Genomic DNA, 21,343 nt, shown 5'->3' with positions numbered 1-21,343 from the left:
AATGCTCATGTGTTCTCACACTGTACTGGCAAAGTCTTTTGCATGGTGGGAGAGTTGGCAGCATGGCTCAGCTACCAAGTGATATATCATCTGTGTTGTAGGATTTCCTGGGGATCTGAGGACACCTGTTTGGTTGGAAGGCACATCCCAGTTCTGCACCCGCTGAAGTTAGTGGCAAAGCACCGACTGACTATAGTGGGGAGGAGAGCCCTCCTTTGCTTTGCTCTTAATTCAGACAGTTTACAGTTTCAGGAGCTCCTCTTCCCTTAGCTAAAGTGGTTACCTAGCGTCAAACTAGGTACACTGTGAATATTTTTTAAATATAGTTAGGACTTACTGAGGTAAGTAGGTCCTGTGTTCCTCTAATGTCTTCGTCAGCTTGTTTGATGGCCTTTTCGGCTGCATTTTGGGCCTTTTCAGCTTCTTCCAGTGCTTCTTTCACAATAGCTGCAGTGACTTTAACATCTTTTGCACTTTTGCTGTGGAGCAGAAGTAACAATATAATATGTGACATGAAAAATGTTTCATTTTGGTATGAATAAGAATTTACATTAGGATGAATTTAGCTTACTATGTTTTTGAAAAATATTTGAATGAAATCAATAGTCTGGTTCAAAATCACTGATTTAAAAAGACAGCTGATACAAAACAGCGTAGTACACATTACCTTGCTTTATTTGCTTCATCTAACAGCATCTCAGCTCTGGCAATGTCTCCAGCACTTTGTTGTAAGATAACCTCTACATCAGAAAGGCTTTCCACACGCTCACGGATATCCTCTGTCAGGGTCTGTAGCTGCTGGGGGCTACTTGGCATCTCCATGTTCAACACTTCATTAGCAACCGCCTCAATGCTATCCAAATCAGCGCTATCCTCTAAGATGGCACAAATGCAACAGGGTAAGCGGACAGTTGAGAGGATTAGCAAGCCATCTATGCCAAATGTCAAAATTACACGACTGAAACTTGTCAGTGTGGTTCCTTAAAAGCGAGAAACTGACAAACAACCATGGCAAATGAATCACCACCACAATTTGTAGAAAATAGGCAGTGTGCTCTGTTAGGGTAAAATTCACTCCTATGCAGAATGCTACCACAGAGCATAGAGCCCTGCTTAAGTCCCATTTTAGCCTCTTGAGGGGTACTTTTCACCCACTGGCCTCCACTGGCTTGAGCACAGCTTGGGAATCAGTAGAACTGTGCAATTCCTAACACTGATTTACTGCATGGCTTTGGGCAATCTCAGACCTTGTCTGCCCCCCATTTCTCCAGCTATAAAAGAAAGATAATTTGACAGCCCCCTGGAAGCTGTAAGGATCAGTTAGATAATGGACCCACGTTCCACTGAAATCCACGGGAGTTCAACAGGAATGAATTTGGTCCAAAAGTTGTAGTGCTGTATGGAGTGCTATGAACACAAGATGCTAGTGAAGTAGAAAATATTATGAACTGAAATGGAGTAAGAGGGTCATTCCTTTGGTGCACATTCGTACATTTCTAAAGTGAAGGACGGCCGTGCACAGTGTTTATAGATACATGTAACACCAGCATTTTATGGCTCTCAGAGGTTGCGGTTTAAGCAAAGTTGCCTCTGTTGTTCAGATGGTCCTATGGTGCTATTACATGTATGTGTTTGCACAGGACTGAACACGTTGTTAGCACGTAAGAAAACATTGATGTATTTTGGCCAGCAGTTGCGCATAACAGACCTCCTTAATGGAGACTGTCCTCCATCTTCCAAAAGATCTCACGCTTCTCCACAGGTTAGCACAGCTAATGATTGAAATTTCAAAGCTGATTGAGGAGGAGAGTTAGCTACATCGTTCCCTTGAAATTAATGGGAGTAGCATGACGATCTCCTACTAAGTTTTAAACCACTCCACCACCAATCAGCACTATTGCAGAGGAGAAGGCAAAGTCTGTTAAAGTTCCAATAGTCATGAAACTGAAAGGCTTGAAGGAGGGATTATTTCCTCCTTACTGGGGTGCATTTTTCCACAGCATTGTGCAAAGAATCAACTGCCAATCTGTATTGGTAACCTCATCTTTCACCTATAAAGCTGAAAAGGGATCCCACTGCTTATAAAAATCTTAAATAAAATGCATAATCAAGACAAGACTCACAGACACGATAGTATTTAGAAAGGATTTTAAGACTAGGTTGTGCAGCTACCTAGAGAAATGCATGGGAAAAGCTATCTACAGCATGTGCAGAGCTGGAAGAGTCTACTACTTTGCATCTGTAAAGGTAACACATTTATAACATCCTAACTTTACAAAGGCTTCTAAAAATAAGCTAGCAGAATTTCTCATAACAAAGATAGAAATCAGTAATGTCAACTAAGGTAAAGATCATCCTTACGCATCAGAAATTCCCTGATCTGCTTAATAAGGTTTCTCAGATCTTCATTGCTTCTGTCCACTTGTTCTTTTGTGGCATTGGTTTTGAGCAAAACTTTTTGTGCATTTTGTTTTGCTTCGTCTGCTCTCTGTTTTGCCTCTGAGACCTACGGGAAGTAAATAAGGTGGCCTGGTTTCACATTTCCTTGCACATTAAGGCCCATTTTGCAAACCAAAATGCAATTCTGAAAAGGCAATTGATATTTGGAATCCAAAGCAGTGTGGGAAACTTCTTCCCATAAAACTCACAGAATGCTTTTAAAACATGCCAGAATCCACAACACCAATGTTACTTTAAACAATTCAGATGTTTATGGATTACACATGGAATTTCAATTTAAACAAGTTCACTTTATGAGGCTCTTTTAAAAATAAAAAGGGGAGGGGGGGGATAGTGCTGGTGAAGTTATGCAACTGGAAAGAAACATTTTAAAATTAATGTCTGGGGGCCAGATGTTCTGTAGTTTTGTATCATATCCCTGTTGGTGGAATTTCTTTCATTTTAAATCAAATGAAATGATTTCATTTTAAATCATGTTTAGTGATCTACTTGTAAAGAGTTACCATTTTAGAGAGTTCTTCAACTTCCGCCAAGGCACTGAGTATGTCTCTGTCAAAATCCATGGCTTTCTGCCACGCACCGTGAGCCACAGTAACCAATCCCTCGCAGCCTGGTCCTCCACATTTCTTTTCTCCTTCCTCTGTTCGGCAGTTCAGACCGCCACACTCTGAGTCAGCACAGGAAGCCCCTGAGGGAGTTCCGCATGTCTGCAATAGACGGATAAGAAATAGTCATGCTTAACTGCCCTTGCTTTTGGGGGGGGAGAGAAAAGGAGGAAAGTGCACCAGGAGGTTTCTGATTATGCTGGAAACATGTAGTGGCACCCGCACCCCTGGCACTGAAATCTCAGGAGACTGCCTGAGAAGTAAATGGTAGCTGTAGCTGCTGTACTGCGGCATCAAAAACTAGGGCACTCCCTGCTTCACACCTGTATCACTGCGAGATTTGTTACAGTGCAGAGTGACGGGGGAAGGTAAGCTCCTCTCTATAAACACAGCCCTCCAGGAACAAGCAGTTTGGGTTATAATGGCAGTAACAAGACAGTCATCCACCCTGCACTGTCTTACTGAATGACATAAAATCGACAAAGACTGGGTTCTTTCAATGGAAAATTACCCTCAGACTTCTCTTAAAAATGGAGAGGGAAGAGGAGGGCTCTTCCCTCCTGAAGGCAAAGCCATGGATTGAGCTGGCTGAAACTCAAACTTGGTCTCAGGGAAACTGTCATATCTGAAAATTTGTTGCAGATTGGAAGAAACCCAAAAATATTTTGAAATTTCCTCAAATGAAATTTTCCAAAAGATACCATTTTGGGTCTATCTAAGTAAAATGTTTTGTTTAAAGCAAAATGTTTTATCCTGAGTTTGACTTTGAAAGTTTTATATAAAGTTTCAAAAAGTTGTTTCAGAACAAAAAATATCGTGTTCCAGTGTGACTTTATCAAAATGCTTTTTTCTCAAAATGAAATTTTGACCAGAAAAAAAAACAAAACAAACAAAACAACACACTAAACCAAAAAACAAAAGTTCCCCTGCAAAGGTTTAATTTTGAAGAAACAGCATTTTGTAATGTAAATACATTTGATTAGCAAATGTTTAACCAGCTCTATCCATGAACTACCCCCAGAGTCTGGACAATAAATGGAATCACTAAAGATATATATATATATATTTTAAATAAGGTCGAAGGTTGAGCAAAGTTTTCCTTTTTTGGCAGGAGGTGGAAGGAAGGATGATAGTCACAAAAATAAACATTTTGCTGGCAATATACCCCCAGTAAAGGTACACGAAACTGAATCAGGTTAATTGTAATTTCTCTAACAAAAAGCTTTTCCTTTCCTTTCCTTTCCCTTCCCTGATGTTTGGCATGCAATCCACTATTCTCTAGACCAGTGGCTCTCTACCTTTCCACACTACTGTACCCCTTTTAGGAGTCTGATGTGTCTTGCATACCCCAAATTTTACCTCAACTTAAAAACTACTTGCATACAAAATCAGACATAAAAATACAAAGTGTCACAGCACACTATTACTGAAAAAGTGCTTACTTTCTCAGTTTTACCATATAATTATAAAATAAATCTTCTAGAATATAAATATTGTACTTACTGCACTATATACTAAACACTGAAATGTATCAACAAGTCATTATACGAAATTTTAGTTTGTACAGACTTTGCTAGCTTTTATTGTAGCCTGTTATAAAAGTAGGCAAATATTTAGATGAGTTGATGTTCCCCATGGCAGACCTCTGAGTGAGAGCCACTGCTCTAGAAAGCAGAACATCCTACCCCTAAGAGGGCTCCTTCCTTAAGGCTCCCAGCAACTAATGATACTGCCTAGAAAGTTGATAGAGGGACAATGCAATCTTTAGAGAAATCATCCTGTAACTTACTGATACCCCTAGCCACTTAAGTTAATAAATATGCCCTTTCCATCACAGTTGCAGGCTGAATTCTTTTCCAGCTGCAGCTGATTTACTTCAAAGTAAAGTTGCAGAAGGAACACTGAATCTCCCAGGAAAAAGCCACCCTACCTCAGATTTACTTCAGCTTTATCGCTATGCAGAGAATAAGCACCAGACTGCTTCTCAGAGTGACCTTTTGACTCAAGAGCTCAGAAAAAGGTCTGCTTTGTCTTAGACAGATCAGAAAAGTCCAGGGCAAGCACACAGCATGCATAAAGTGCCCACTGGCACATCTTCTACCGTCCCCACCTCTACTGGCATTGTCCTGCATCCACAGTCTCCTACTCTCATTTTCACCAGACAACCCCACGTCTGGTGCCATATCTTGCTGGACAGGGACAGTGCTCCACAAAACATGGAGAGACAACGAAAATTCCTGTAAATCCAAACCATTACATCAGCAAGAGTGAGGCTCAGGGAAGAAACTCGAAGAGTGCTGCAGAGGCTTAGTGGAGTAGTTTTTGGGGCTCATGACTCCAAAAAGCTGGTCTTATAATCAACCAAGTTTGATAATCCTTTGTGGGTGCAAAAGGACTGTGGGATTTGGGTCATGGGAGGAAACAATGGGATGACTGACTATTGTCAGGGAGAGGGGGTTGGAAATGGGAAGGGTGAAGTGGGTGTGGTTTGGAAGGTAGTGCACCCCTTGTGGTCCACAAGTCATGGAACAGGTTGCAGTTCATAATCTCTCTCAGTATACCTGTCAAGCATTTTCCCATAAGCAAAATTCACTTCAACAAAGTAGCAGGCTCTGCCTTCCTGCCTGTCGTTTCTGCAATAGCACAACTGATGTTTTCCTGCAGATTCTACACCCAAAGAAATCTTAACCAAGTACCTTCTCAGCCACTTCAGAAAGATCCAGACTTTGCAGCTTGCCTGCGAGTTCATCCAGAAGGCGTGACTGTTCTTCTTGTTTTGCCTTGAACTGGGCCCCTTGCTCACTGATTAAGTCTTCCACTTCCTGTCGTGTCTGAGCTGACAGTTCCACAAGGCTATCAGGGTGAACACTGGAGGCATTGACCCTCTCTTCTGCCTCCAGGGACATCTGAAAATATTTGGTGACACTATCCAAGGCTCCTGCAGAAATTAGATCCAACTGTTCAGCAGTCAGCCCTCATTGCTGAATTTATAGTACAAACAACGTGTTACAGGGAGGCTAGTGGATGACAAAATTGTATAAGACCATTTCTCTATTAAACTGAATACAAAGTTATACAAACGTTATTACTGTTAGGATGCTTGAACTATGTATGGCGCAAATTCTGCTATCCTTAATCAAACAAACCTCCCGTTGATGGTCCCAGTGATTCTTTGATTTCAATGGTCTACAGAATTTGACTCTCTAATATTAAGAAGTTTGAAAATTCTTCCAGACTAAGGGTCTGATCCCACTCCCACTGAAAGCAAAGGAAGATCTGGCTCTAGATTTATAAAGCTAGATCTTATTTACTTCTGTGACTCACTGATTCCATGGAACTGCTTGGTGATTAGGTGCAATTCACCCATGAGGAATGGACTAGCACAAGACCTACACACCACTGAAGTCCAGGCTTGACTGGGTATACATACTGCCCAATCCTTGTGCAGGCCCTCTGCACAGGGGTTAATGTCACTCTTTGTACGGGTGGTAGAATCTAGCCCTAAAGTGAGACATACTCTTATTCATAAAGATTCATGCAGTCTTTCATACAGAAACTTAGTGATCTCATGTAATTAAATGTGAGCCAAAGTAACTTCAGACATCTGTAGGTGTACTTAATTGTGGTATGTAACAAAATACAAGTATACCACTGGGCTTACTGTTGGTACATGTAACTGGTCTACAACTTCTATACATTAAGAGGTTTTAAGATGACTTTGTGCTCTAAGATCTTAAGCTAGTTTTGCAATGCACACAAAAACAGAGGCTTCAAAGAAATTCCTGCTAAATCAGCAACTCTGCCAAGACTCAGAAGGAAACTGCACTCACAGGAACACGTTTTATTACGTTTAGAAGATTAACCTGATACTTAAAACCATACACGTATTTAATCATTTGCTGCCCTGGCTTTTTTCCTTCCCCCCATGAGACACCTCACCCCGGATATCAGAGATTTTTATAAACTCGAGTTGTTCTGCAAGTTCTTTCACAACGTGGTCTAGGCTCTCTGCATCTGTCTCCAGGGCCCTCAGGTGAGTGTCCGTGTTATTGCTTTTTAACGCCATCACGGAGAGCTTGTCTTCTATTTCAGCCATCTTTTCTGTAACATCTGCTGCTAGTTTGCTGCAAGCAAAACACAGAACCTACATTTACTCAAGGGGGGACAAAAATCAGCCTTGGGTTATTTTTTTTTTTTTTTAAATAAAGAAAGCTGTACAGTAGTTAAATTCCTGCCATCCCTCCCCAGCCAGTGCTGTAAGCAATTTGTAACAACTTGCCTTCCTAGAATACTGGTTTTGTTTTCTTTATCACAAAAAACGACTTTTTAATCTACAACACATTTATAAACTCAAAGCACCCAATTGCTCAGAAAACAGCTGCTTTGTGTAAGATTAACCAGAGCCAGATTCCAGAACACTGGTGTAATGCTTTTGAACCATGGCAACTGCATAGGTCAGAGTGTCAACTACTATGATCCATACATAATTTGCTTCACATCCCACACAGCTACAAATGCATTTTTTGATTATTACAACTGAATGTCAGAAAAAAAAATTCTCTGGACACAATGGATTCATTTAACTACTTTATAAAGATCCCCTTTTGCCAATGGCATCTTCTGGGTGGAGATGGGAGAAAACATCTCACCTCCCGCAAGAAAGGTAAAAGGTGAGCGAGATCAGCTCTTTCCTCTCTGTTCGGCAAGCTGTTCCCTGCTCGCCAGTCTTTTTGCTCCAACGAAAGTCCCAGACTTCTGTTGTGAGGCCCAATAAAGTGGAACCAGAGATGTGATTGCAGCCACGGTTCACTGACATAGGTACACGGTCATCAATGGGACTTGAACCTGGGACCTCCAGCACCAAAAATGATCCAGCTCTAAGTAGCAGGCTGTTATAAGGCCTCAACTAATGGAAAGATTCAACTGACCTCACAAGGCTTTGAATCAGGACCATCGTCACTGGGCAAGGCACTAACAGGCAATATGAGCACATGCACCAAGCCCGTGCATTACATATTAACTGATTTCAGTAATTCCCATGGCCTCTACTCCAAATAGTTGCCTCCATCCTGGAAGCACAAGGCAGTTGGTGTGTCTGAAGCTGAGCTCAGTTTACATCGTCATCAGTAGCTGGAACTTACACAGTGTTCGTCCTCTTCAAAGTCCCCTACAAACGTTAAGGGCCCACCACTCTCCCCTCCCCCAGTCCAGGTGAAAGGGAGCAAAAGTGAGATGTTTTATAAAGAAGGGGAGAGGAAGAGTGGTTCCTCTGCCTGCCCTCACCTCTCTTGGAATATAACAAATACAACAACTCTCCAGGGATACAGGTTAATGGAGCTGGGAAGCAGCCACGAATCATTAACTACAAAACCTCTTCACAAGCATTTTAGCCTCCCCTTTTGGTTTGGAAGGGAACGTTTTAAAGGTGCATGGAAAAGACTCATATTCCCATCAACTGCTTTCAATTATTTCAATCAATAACTAAAGACTGTTGGTCTTTAACCAGCCTAGATTTCACAGGGGGCTCACCTGCCCTTCTCCTTAGTTTTAAATACAAAGAATACAGGATCTTACACTTCATGAAATGGAGACAACCAGTGTTGCAACACTGGCATTTTCTGTTGACAATATTTTGGTTTTTAGATTAGAAAGAGACGTCTGCCCTGCTATCTAGATGGCTATAAAACAAAATCCCAAGAAGTCAGTCTCTGTCTCTACATTTTCTCACATAATAGCTGTGCTTGTCCTTTGCCCTGGGGGATCACAAGGAATCAACATGACTGGCTCTGAGTTAATTGGTTGGCAGGCTGACAAAATACAAGCATGGCCGCCCCTTCCAAAGATCGTGACAGTCTGGGGTCCCAGCTGCATTTTGTTTGCTCTCAGTAGAATCTGACTAAGAGCACTGCAGGCCCATTCCTGCCAGACAACGAGGGCTCTCAGCTCTCACTGAGGAGTTGAGGATGCTCAGCACACTGGAGTATCGAGCCCTAACTGAGCAGGAAATATTCACACAACATGTCCTGTACTCACCCTGCTTCCTCAAAGAGATTTCCAATGTTTTTAAGGGGCTCAGCAGCTGGATTTTGAGCAAGGATACTTCTAATTTCATTCAGTTTCTCTTCCACAGTGTTGACAGTTTGCTGGTAAGGGCCACTGACCCCACTGATTTTCAGGATTTTTGCTCTCTCCAGGAACCGCTGTGTCCTATTGGTCAGTTCACTAATGATGACGTCCCACAGAGCGAAACACTGATGGCATGGCGCGCAGTCAGGGAAGATGCCAGAGTAGCCGCGGGTGCACTTGTCACAGCTGGGTCCCTCGACACCCTCCTTACAGACGCACAGCCCCGTGGAGCGATTGCACTGAGGTGTCTGGATTCCACGGGGATCACAATCACAAGCTGGGAGGGGGGAAAGTAACAGCAGCAAAGCTTAGATAGGACGAAAATGGTGGTAAAGTTGGCAGGAAAAATATATATTCCCTGACACAAATAGAAGAACTTTAATCATAATTACATGAATGTGAAATCAGTATGTATGCAAACTACAGTAGTCAGCTACATCCGGACAGGGTTACCTTGCTGTGAGTGCCAGGACCAAGTATTATAAAAGGAGGACAAAGTGATACAAAGAGGGAAGAAATCCAGAAAGGTTTTTAAGGACCCATTTCACAAGACTCTGAAAGAGTCACAACGTATACTAGGGATGGACCCATCCTACAGTGTATTTGGAACTGTATTAGGTTGGAATCTGTGACCAAATGTTGAGGGTATTTTGTTTTTCTGGCCTCCCCCCCACCCCCATCTCCTCATCAGAAAGAGCCAGGCCCCTTGTTGTTAAATATTGATCTGGATTTAAAGTGTGGAGGGGGCCCCCCCCTCTCTGGTATGTATATATGGATAGGATGGAATTAGTGCAAGGGAAGGGAGGTAGGATGAAAAACAAGCTAAATAATGAATACTAGGAATTAAAAAACAAACAAACTTGTTTGCAATGGGGAAAAGGCAGACAAAGGTCCTAAAATTCTACCACGCAAGTGCCAAATGTCACAAGAGACCACACACTCTCTCTTTGTCATGGTAGAGGGAGGACACAGCTGAGCATAGGCAACTTTTTAATGATCGTGAATTCGGATGACGAGCAATTTCTATTGAGCTAATCAGGAAGGGGCAAGTACAAGCAAATGCAATTATTTGGTATACAAACATTTGTCTACATTTATATGCAAATCAGGTACAACCCTCCAGTTCCTGGTGAATTGCTGATTGTAGCCCATATGGTAAATTCTGGGCACCCCACGTCTACAAGCGGACTGTACAGATGTATTTCTAGTTGGCCTTAATCCACATGTGAGAGGATTATTAAACTGATGTGCTACACTGCTGGTTTTTTAAAACCCATTTGCACTTTGTAAATAAACTGTCTAAGAGAAGCAGAATTTACAAGCAGCGGAAGTTTGAGTTTTTAATCTGACCTTTCCCTAAATAGCCAAGTAGGAGAAGCAGAGGAAATTACCAAGCTTCAAAGCTCCTAATAAAGGGATGGCAGCAAAGAACAAAAAGGGAGAAGCCTTGCAACTATGCTGGAACTGCCATTCATATCTTCGTGGTGAAATGAACCCAAAATAGATCAAATGCACATTCCTTTAACAATTAACAAGAGGACTTTGACACCCAGCAGATGAAAGCTTTCAGTTACACATCACATCTTTCAAGAACACCTCATAAACGTAACACACAGTAATACTGTTCCTGATGGATTTATGGGTCATTTGTATGTTCCTCTAGCAGAGTTATAGACTGTTGTTAAAGTCCCTTCTGAAAATGTCTATGTTCTTGCTAAACAGGCATTTCCCCTTGAAAATGACATGAAAGCAAAATAAAGCAGGTCATCTATACCAGGTTTCAGAGTAGCAGCCGTGTTAGTCTCTATTCACAAAAAGAAAAAGGAGCATAAACTTTCGTGAGCTACAGCTCACTGCATCCGATGAAGTGAGCTATAGCTCACGAAAGCTTATGCTCAAATAAATTGGTTAGTCTCTAAGGTGCCACAAGTACTCCTTTTCATCTATACCAGTTCTCAACCAGGGGTATAGGTACGCCTGGGGGGTACTAAGAAGTCTTCCTGGGGGTACATCAACTCATCTAGATATTTGCTTAGTTTTACAACAGGCTGCATAAAAAGCACTAGCGAAGTCAGTACAAACTAAAATTTCATACAGACAATGACTTGTTTATACTGCTCTATAATACTATACGCTGAACTGTAAGTACAATATTTATATTCCAAATGATTTATTTTATAATTATATGGTAAAAATGAGAAAGTAAGCAATTTTGCAGTAATAGTGTGCTGTGATGCTTTTGTATTTTTATGTCTGATTTTGTAATAAGTAGTTTTTAAGTGAGGTAAAGCTTGGGAGTATGCAAGACAAAACAGACTCCTGAAAGGAGTACAGTCGTTTGGAAAGGTTGAGAGCCACTGATCTATACTGCTTGCTTTCATGCGATTACTTCATAATATATCCTCAGTCCTTAACCAATTTATTATTTTTTCCCTCTTTTTTTAAAAAGAGACCTTAAAGGAACAAATTGCTTCATAAACAAAAACTGCTTTTTTATAGAGCATGAATACAACAGATACCAGAATACAGAAATGACTTCTGTTCCGGGTGATTCAGTTTATGTCTGCACAATTTAGCAAAATGGTCCTTTTGTTCTCTGAATTGTACTCCGACATAAGAGATTGTTTTTACTTTACATCAAAGCGCTTAAGTATTCCCACAGCAATTTGCTATGGAGTATATTCCCCACAGGCAAATCCTCAAGGCTCCTATTTGAAGGAGGTCAGTTAACCCTTTCATCAACTATTACTCCTGGAAATAAGACACTCAGTATAGCGGTCAATTATCCAAATTCTATTATACTGATTAACAAAAGGTAGAGTACATGGTATGTATTTTTTCCCCTCAAAGAGCCCTAGATTATACTGAATTACATGTAAATTCAGCAAATCAGATCACTGTTTTATTTATAATTTATCTGCAGATTTAAAAAGCAATCAGTTAAGACCCTTGAGGCAATTCTAATCTGGTTTTCCAACCAGATCACAGCAGGCAAATAACTTCCTGGGGGGAAGGGCTGAAATTAAGCACCTCCCAGTCCCCAAACTTTCTCAGGATAACCAAGCTCTGTGACTGTCAGCACAAACATACTTATAGTATCTAAGAAGCTGTTATCAACCACAGAAAAGCAGAAATCTATAGAATTTCAAGGGAATAAATTCAATGCATAGAAAATGGATTGTAAAAATGGCACTTTTACACTTTCACTATGTCACGAACTGCTACTAGGACTGCAACATCGTCCAGACCAGAAGATAAAGCACAAGTTTATTTCTGAGTAAAACAATCTTAGTTTAAGAGAAAGCAAAGTAAAACCACTCTAAGGACTAGCATAATAAGAAACAATAGAAATGAAAAGCAGAGCTTTATTTCAGTCACCTTTTTTAATTTGAGAGGAATTTTTACGTTTGTGGTATGGTTTCTCCAACTCGAGCCCACTTTGTGCTTCTTGTGTAGCACTAACTGAATGCCATACTGGGGTCAGACCAAAGGTCCATCTAGCCCAGTGTCCTGTCTTCTGACAGTGGCCAATGCTAGGCGTCCCAGAGGAAACGAACAGAACAGGTAATCCTCAAATGATCCATCCTCTGTTGCCCATTCCCAGCTTTTGGCAAACAGAGGCTAGGGACACCATCCTTGCTCATCCTGGCTATTAGCTATCGAAGGACCTATCCTCCAGGAATTTATCTAGTTCTTTTTTTGAACCTTGTTATAGTCTTGGCCTTCACAACATCCTCTAGCAAGGAATTCCACAGATTGACTGTGCGTTGTGTGAAAAAAATACTTCCTTTTGGTTTGTTTTAAACCTGCTGCCTATTTCATTGGGTGACCCCCTAGTTCTTGTGTCATGAGAAGGAGTAAACAACACTTTATTTACTTTCTCCACACCAGTCATGATTTTATAGACCTGTATCATATCCCGCCCCCCCCCCCCCCCCCGGTCGTCTCTTTTCCAAGCTGAAAAGTCCCAGTCTTATTAATCTCTCCTCATACAGCAGCCGTTCCATACCCCTAATAATTTTTGTTGACCTTTTCTAAAACTTTTCCAAGTCCAATATATCTTTTTTGAGATGGGGTGACCACATCTGTACACAGTATTGAAGATGTGGATGTACCATGCATTTATATACAGGCAATATGATATTTTCTGTCTTATCTATCCCTTTCTTAATGATTCCCAACATTCTGTATGCTTTTTTGACTGCCGCTGCATATTGAGTGGATGTTTTCAGAGACTCCCAAGGTCTCTTTCTTGAGTGGTAACAGTTAATTTAGACCCCCATCATTATATGTACAGTTGGGATTATGTTTTCCAATATGCATTATTTTGCATTTATCAACATTGAATTTCATCTGCCATTTTGTTGCCCAGTCACCCAGTTTTGAGAGATCCCTTTGTAGCTCTTCGCAGTCTGCCTGGGACTTAACTATCTTGAGTAGTTTTGTATTATCTGCACATTTTGCAACATCACAGTTTACCCCTTTTTCCAGATAATTTATGAATATGTTGAATAGGACTGGTCCCAGTACAGACCCACGGCAGACATCACTGCTTACCCTCTCCATTCTGAAAACTGACCATTTATTCTGACCCTTTGTTTCCTATCTTTTAACCAGTTATCAATCCATGAGAGAACCTTCCCTCTTATCCCATAACTGCTTACTTTGCTTAAGAGCCTTTGGTGAGGGACTTTGTCAAAGGCTTTCTGAAAACCTAAATACACCATATCCACTGGATCCTCCTTGTCCACATGCTTGTTGACCCCCTCAAAGAATTCTAGTAGATTGGTGAAGCATGATTTCCGTTTACAAAAACCATTTTGACTCTTTCCCAACAAATTATGTTCATCTATATGTCTGACAATTTTGTTCTTTACTATAAAAAGAAAAGGAGTACTTGTGGCACCTTAGAGACTAACCAATTTATTAGAGCATAAGCTTTCGTGAGCTACAGCTCACTTCCTCAGATGCATATCATGGAAACTGCAGCAGGCTTTATATATACACAGAGAATATGAAACAATACCTACTCCCACCCCACTGTCCTGCTGGTAATAGCTTATCTAAAGTGATCATCAGGTGGGCCATTTCCAGCACAAATCCAGGTTTTCTCACCCTCCACCCCCCCACACAAATTCACTCTCCTGCTGGTGATAGCCCATCCAAAGTGACAACTCTTTACACAATGTGCATGACAATCAAGTTGGGCTATTTCCTGCACAAATCCAGGTTTTCTCACATCCCCCCCACCCCCATACACACACAAACTCACTCTCCTGCTGGTAATAGCTCATCCAAACTGACCACTCTTCAAGTTTAAATCCAAGTTAAACCAGAACATCTGGGGGGGGGGGGGTAGGAAAAAACAAGAGGAAACAGGCTACCTTGCATAATGACTTAGCCACTCCCAGTCTCTATTTAAGCCTAAATTAATAGTATCCAATTTGCAAATGAATTCCAATTCAGCAGTTTCTCGCTGGAGTCTGGATTTGAAGTTTTTTTGTTTTAAGATAGCGACCTTCATGTCTGTGATTGCGTGACCAGAGAGATTGAAGTGTTCTCCGACTGGTTTATGAATGTTATAATTCTTGACATCTGATTTGTGTCCATTTATTCTTTTACGTAGAGACTGTCCAGTTTGACCAATGTACATGGCAGAGGGGCATTGCTGGCACATGATGGCATATATCACATTGGTGGATGTGCAGGTGAACGAGCCTCTGATAGTGTGGCTGATGTTATTAGGCCCTGTGATGGTGTCCCCTGAATAGATATGTGGGCACAATTGGCAACGGGCTTTGTTGCAAGGATAAGTTCCTGGGTTAGTGGTTCTGTTGTGTGGTATGTGGTTGTTGGTGAGTATTTGCTTCAGGTTGCGGGGCTGTCTGTAGGCAAGGACTGGCCTGTCTCCCAAGATTTGTGAGAGTGTTGGGTCATCCTTTAGGATAGGTTGTAGATCCTTAATAATGCGTTGGAGGGGTTTTAGTTGGGGGCTGAAGGTGACGGCTAGTGGCGTTCTGTTATTTTCTTTGTTAGGCCTGTCCTGTAGTAGGTAACTTCTGGGAACTCTTCTGGCTCTATCAATCTGTTTCTTTACTTCTGCAGGTGGGTATTGTAGTTGTAAGAAAGCTTGACAGAGATCTTGTAGGTGTTTGTCTCTGTCTGAGGGGTTGGAGCAAATGCGGTTGTATCGCAGAGCTTGGCTGTAGACGATGGATCGTGTGGTGTGGTCAGGGTGAAAGCTGGAGGCATGCAGGTAGGAATAGCGGTCAGTAGGTTTCCGGTATAGGGTGGTGTTTATGTGACCATTGTTTATTAGCACTGTAGTGTCCAGGAAGTGGATCTCTTGTGTGGACTGGACCAGGCTGATGTTGATGGTGGGATGGAAATTGTTGAAATCATGGTGGAATTCCTCAAAGGTGAGAAAGGGTGAGAAAACCTGGATTTGTGCTGGAAATGGCCCACCTGATGATCACTTTAGATAAGCTATTACCAGCAGGACAGTGGGGTGGGAGTAGGTATTGTTTCATATTCTCTGTGTATATATAAAGCCTGCTGCAGTTTCCATGATATGCATCTGAGGAAGTGAGCTGTAGCTCACGAAAGCTTATGCTCTAATAAATTGGTTAGTCTCTAAGGTGCCACAAGTACTCCTTTTCTTTTTGCGAATACAGACTAACACGGCTGTTACTCTGAAACCGTTCTTTACTATAGTTTCAACCAGTTTGCCTGGTACAGAAGTCAGGCTTACCAGCCTGTAATTTGAGCCCTTTTTAAAAATTGGCATCACATTAGCTATCCTCCAGTCATTTGGTACAGAAGCTGATTTAAATGATAGGTTACAGACTACAGTTAGTAGTCCTGCAATTTCATATTTTAGTTCCTTCAGAACTCTTGGGTGAATACCATCTGATCCTGGTGACTGATTACTGTTTAGTTTATCAATTTGTTCCAAAACCTCCTCTATTGATACCTCAATCTGGGACAGTTCCTCAGATTTGTCACCTAAAAAAAATGGCTCAGATTTGGGAATCTCCCTCACATCCTCAACTGTGAAGACCGATGCAAAGAATTAATTTAGTTTCTCTGCAATGATCTTATCATCCTTGAGTGCTCCTTTAGCATCTCGATCATCCAGTGGCCCCACTGGTTGTTTAGCAGGCTTCCTACTTCTAATGTACTTTTTTTTAAAAAAATTCCTATTACCTTTGGAATCTTTGGCTAACTGTTCTTCAAATTCTTTTTTGGTCTTTCTAATTATATTTTTACACTTCATTTGCCAGAGTTTATGCTCCTTTCTATTTTCCTCATTAGGATTTAGCTTCCACTTTTTAAAAGGATGCCTTTTTGCCTCTCATGGCTTCTTTTACTTTGTTGCTTAGCCACGGTGGCTCTTTTTTGGTTCTCTTACGATGTTTTTTAATTTGGGGTACACATTTAAGTAGAGCCTCTATTAAAAGTTTATTAAAAGTCTTTTAAAAGTTTCCATGCAGCTTGCAGGAATTTTACTTTTGGTGCTGTACCTTTTAATTTCTGTTTAACTAACCTAATTTTTGTCTAGTTCCTCTTTCTGAAAGTAAATGTTACAGTGTTGGGCTGCTGTGGTGTTTTCTCTGCCACAGGAATGTTAAATTTAATTATATTATGGTCACTATTACCAAGCGATCCAGCTATATCCACCTCTCGGACCTGATCCTGTGCTCCACTTAGGACTAAATCCAAAATGGCCTCTCCTCTTGTGGGTTCCAGGACCAGCTGCTCCAAGAAGCAGTCATTTAAGATGTCAAGAAACTTTATATCTGCATCTCTTCCTGAGGTGACATGTACCCAGTCAATACGGGGATAGCTGAAATCCCCCATTATTAGAGTTTTTTTATTTTAATAGCCTCTCTGATCTTCCTGATCATTTCACAGTCACTATCACCATCGTGGTCAGGTGGTCTGGAATATATCCCTACTACTATATTCTTGTTATTTAAGCATGGAATTATTATTCACAGATATTCTATGGTACGGTTTGGTTCATTTAAGATTTTTACTTCATCTGATTCTACGCTTTCTTTCACATTTAGTGCCACTCCCCCACCAGCATGACCTATTCTGTCCTTCTGACATATTTTGTACCCTGGTATTACTGTGTCCCATTGATTATCCTCATTCCACCAAGTTTCTGTGATGCCTATTATATCAATACCCTCATTTAATACGAGGCACTCCAGTTCACCCATCTTATTATTTAGACTTCTAGCATTGTTATATAAGCACTTTAAAAGCTTGTCACTTTTTAGCTGTCTGCCATTACATGATGTAATTGAATGGGACTTGTTTTTCCTTTTGACTGCTTCTCATCAAATCCTACCTGTATTTTATCATCTTCCATCCTTCACCTCCTTATTAGGACACAGGGAATCTCCATTTATAGATCCTCCCCAAGGGATGTCCGAACATGTGCTCTTCTACACCTGTCGGCTTTCTCCCAGTCCTTCCTGTATAGGCTCCCCCTTTCCCAAAAGTTTTCCCAGTTCCTAATAAATCTAAACCCCTCCTCCCTGCACCATCATCTCATCTATGCATTGAGACCCTGCAGTTCTGCCTGTCTAACTGGCCCTGAGCATGGAACTGGAAGCATTTCAGAGAACGCTACCAGGGAGGTCCTGGACTTCAATCTCTTACCTAGCAGCCTAAATTTGGCCTCCTGGACCTCTCTCCTATCCTTCCTTATGTCATTGGTACCTACATGTACCACAACCACTGGCTCCTCCCTAGCACTACATATAAGCCTATCTAGATGTCTCGAGAGATCCGCAACTGTCACACCAGGCAGGCAAGTTACCATGCGGTTCTCCCGGTCATTGCATACTCAGCTATCTATGTTTCTAAGGATCGAATTGCCCATTACTAATACTTGTCTCTTCCTAATAACTGGAGTTCCCTCCCCCGGAGAGGTAGCCTCAGGGGGAGAGGATACCACATCATCATCTGGAAATGGGATCATTTCCCTTTGCTCCAGTTGGATGTTCTCCTTCCCTGAGACTTTCATCCTCCTCAACAGCACAGAGGCTGTCAGATGGGGGGTGGGACCATTCTACTGTGTCCCGGAAAGTCTCATCTACGTACCTCAAGCTCCTCCAGCTCCGCCACCCTGGTCTCCAAAGCCCATACACAGTCTCTGAGGGCCTGGAGCTCCTTGCACCGAATGCGCACATATGCCACACACACACACACACACACACGTTATGCCATGTAATACACACCTACGCCACCTGCCCATAGGGCAGGTAATCATACATGCTGTATTGGGTGCAATAAACTGGGTCCTGTGTATCATAGAATATCAGGGTTGGAAGGGACCTCAGGAGGTCATCTAGCCCAACCCCCTGCTCAAAGCAGGACCAATCCCCAATTTTTGCCCCAGATCCCTAAATGGCCCCCTCAAGGATTGAACTCACAACCCTGGGTTTAGCAGGCCAATGCTCAAACCACTGAGCTATCGCCCCCACTCTGTTTCTATTTCTTGAAGTCTCATACAGAATCAATCACCTGTTAACCTTGCTACTTATATATATATATCTTTCAGTAACCTAACAACCACTCCACCCACACAACACTACTTTATCATTATATTTTTTTTAAAAAGTTTCCCATCCAAGGCTCCCTGTCACATCATTAACACAATAAAATCCTAGCAGCATTAATCATTTCAACAGGAACTCAGGCAGTCAGACACCTACAGAAACTTCTTTGTCCATCACACTGTGGGGAAACAAACCCTCAGCCTTCTGCAAAATCTCCAAACAGGTGTCTCCTGGAGCATGCTCAAAATGTCACTGAATTTGAGCTATTTCACACCAAGCGGAATGTGGGAACAAGTTCCAGTCTTGGAGCCCTTAGTGAGGGGGATCGAGCTCAAATACCTCTGCTGACCTCTGCTGTGGCAGGTTGGCATGTGGAGGACAGGCCAGTCCCAGGACATTTAAAACTTTAAAGGTCACAACAAACCCCTGAGGCTCCACCCGGAGTTGAATGGATAGCCAGGGCAGATTTTGGAGCACTGGCATGGCAGGCACGTGTGAGATGCCGCCCCATTCAATAAGCAGCCCACAGCTTTCTGCACCAGCTTTTTAAGGTGTAGTCCCAGCCAGTGTGCCTCGCAACCGTGTAATCAAAAGCACAGACGAGAGTGGCATGGTCTGCATTCAAAAGGAAAGATTGCAACCTCCAGCCCAGACACAGATGGTAATAATCTGACCAGGGGCTTGTCTACACTGTCACTTTAGACTGCTGCACCTTTCTCACTCAGGGGCGCAAGAGAAAACTCCCCCGAGTGCTGCGAGTTTCAGTGCTGTAACGTGCCAGTATAGACAGTGCCCCAGCGCCAGGAGCTGCGCCCCTCGTGGAGGGGGGTTTTTTAGTGCGCTGGGAGAGCTCTCTCCCAGTGCTCTGCCATGACCACACAAGCCATGTTAATGCACTGCCGTGGCAGCACTTTCACGTTGCCAGTGTAGACAAGCCCAAAATTAATGCTGCAATACAATCATCAGACAGCAACCGGAGAGCAAAAATCACCCCGACACTAGAATTCCTAGACATTAATGATGGACGCGCTCCCACAGTCAAAGGGCTGAATGTGGTTTTAGTTCTCACCACAAGTAATCTGGGGTGGATATACACCAGAACCAAACTGTGACACTTCTTGATTCAGGTAGCCTGCAAAAGTGTAACTTAATACCCACCTCCACCTGCGGAGCTGCATTTCTGACCCTGCAAGACACACCTACAGAGCCCCCCCCCAGCCTCGAAAACACAGCTGAATCCTTGGGACTCAGAACCCTATCGACTAGCTGAAGAGGTACCAGCCACTGTCTCAGATTTTTGTGTGACACTTTACAGTCTCTAGTTTACAAGATGAGGATGCAAAGTTATTAGCTTAAAGCTAGTCATCTGATTTTCCCCAGGAAGAACACCAAACAATGAGAGACATCCAGGACACAAGAGTGTTTCAGTGCATATCTAATTGCTGGAAATCGCTCCCAGAGGTCACTTGGGAGTGTGGGTATTGGGGCTAATACTGCAAATCCGATGAGAAGAGCACTGAAGGCCCTTTTAAGCAAAGGTAAAGGTCTTGTACTCACATGACTAGAAATTGGGGGAGAATGGTTCATTCTTCACTTTAAAATCACACAGATGCTGATATTACAGAACAGTCTCTGGTCTTTACATTTCTGCCCAAAACAGATTTAGATGCCGTAACCAGCTATGGTTAGTAACTGCCTTTAAAACAAATAACTGATTGTTCTCTTTTCACACGGATTGGTGGGGGGAAAGAGCAGCAAGGGTGGGGGAAAGAGCTGCAAATTAATACATGAAAAACTGCTTGCTTTGCAGATTAGGATTAGTTACAAGAGGATGATCAAACATGTTCTTTAGTAAGTGGCATAGGCATGGGACCTAGGAGTGCAGGGGGTGCTGCAGCATCCCCAGGTTTTACGCGGGGCTGCTGGCCCCGTGCCCAGGCCTCCAATCCCCAGCCCGGGGCTTGGGACCCAGCCGCTGGCCCTGCTCCCGGTCTCATGCCCTGTGTCCGGGGCTTGGGTCCTGGCCATTAGCCCTGCACACAGCACTGCTCCCAGCCCCAGCCCCGGGTAAAGAGGCTGGGCTTTCAGCACCCCCACTATTAAAAGGGTTCCGGCGCTGCTAGTAAGTGGAAAGGGATACAGGGAGCAAAACTCTCATTATTATTAGCTAAAGAATATGCATTCTAGCCTGAGCAGTAATGCTGAATCAGAAATCTAAATTTTTCCCTGTGGAAAATTTTGTGGGATTGAAAAAGCCCCCCTTTTGAAATCAGAGAGACAAGGTGGGTGAGGTCTTTTATTGGACCAGCTTCAATAAAAGCTTTTCGATCTTACACCGCAGAGGTGCTGAAACAAGTTGTATAGTGGGGGTTTTCATTTCATCTCATTTTGAAAGGTCAGTTAGGAACTACATTTTTTTGCTTTGAGGTTTCTGATTGGAAAATTAAAATATTTCATTGAAATTGATGTTTTCTTGCAGAACATTTTGATTTAGCCAAAACAATTATTTCAGTGTCAGTGACCTCCTTATAAATATTTGTTACAGAAACTCCAAGAAGCCCAGGACTTCTGGTTTCA

The 21,343-nt window shown here is 42.3% G+C and overlaps 1 protein-coding gene across 2 annotated transcripts in view; it reads right to left on the bottom strand.

Moving 5' to 3' along the window:
* Positions 1-21,343, bottom strand: part of LAMB1 (laminin subunit beta 1) — a 74,729-nt gene that overhangs the window by 5,015 nt on the left and 48,371 nt on the right. For both annotated transcript variants that reach the window (XM_073328440.2, XM_073328441.2), the window contains 7 exons: positions 9,099-9,468; positions 7,005-7,189; positions 5,762-6,003; positions 2,964-3,167; positions 2,362-2,506; positions 668-875; positions 338-479 (listed from right to left, as the gene is read on the bottom strand). In XM_073328440.2, the coding sequence (XP_073184541.1) occupies positions 338-479; positions 668-875; positions 2,362-2,506; positions 2,964-3,167; positions 5,762-6,003; positions 7,005-7,189; positions 9,099-9,468 (1,496 nt within the window). The remainder of the gene's footprint in view (positions 1-337; positions 480-667; positions 876-2,361; positions 2,507-2,963; positions 3,168-5,761; positions 6,004-7,004; positions 7,190-9,098; positions 9,469-21,343) is intronic.

The sequence above is a fragment of the Lepidochelys kempii genome, chromosome 1 (assembly GCF_965140285.1).
Source record: "Lepidochelys kempii isolate rLepKem1 chromosome 1, rLepKem1.hap1, whole genome shotgun sequence".
Taxonomy (NCBI): Eukaryota; Metazoa; Chordata; order Testudines; family Cheloniidae; genus Lepidochelys; species Lepidochelys kempii.
The sequence above is the reverse complement of the archived record's forward strand: the minus strand, read 5'-3'. Positions and strand labels throughout refer to the sequence as shown.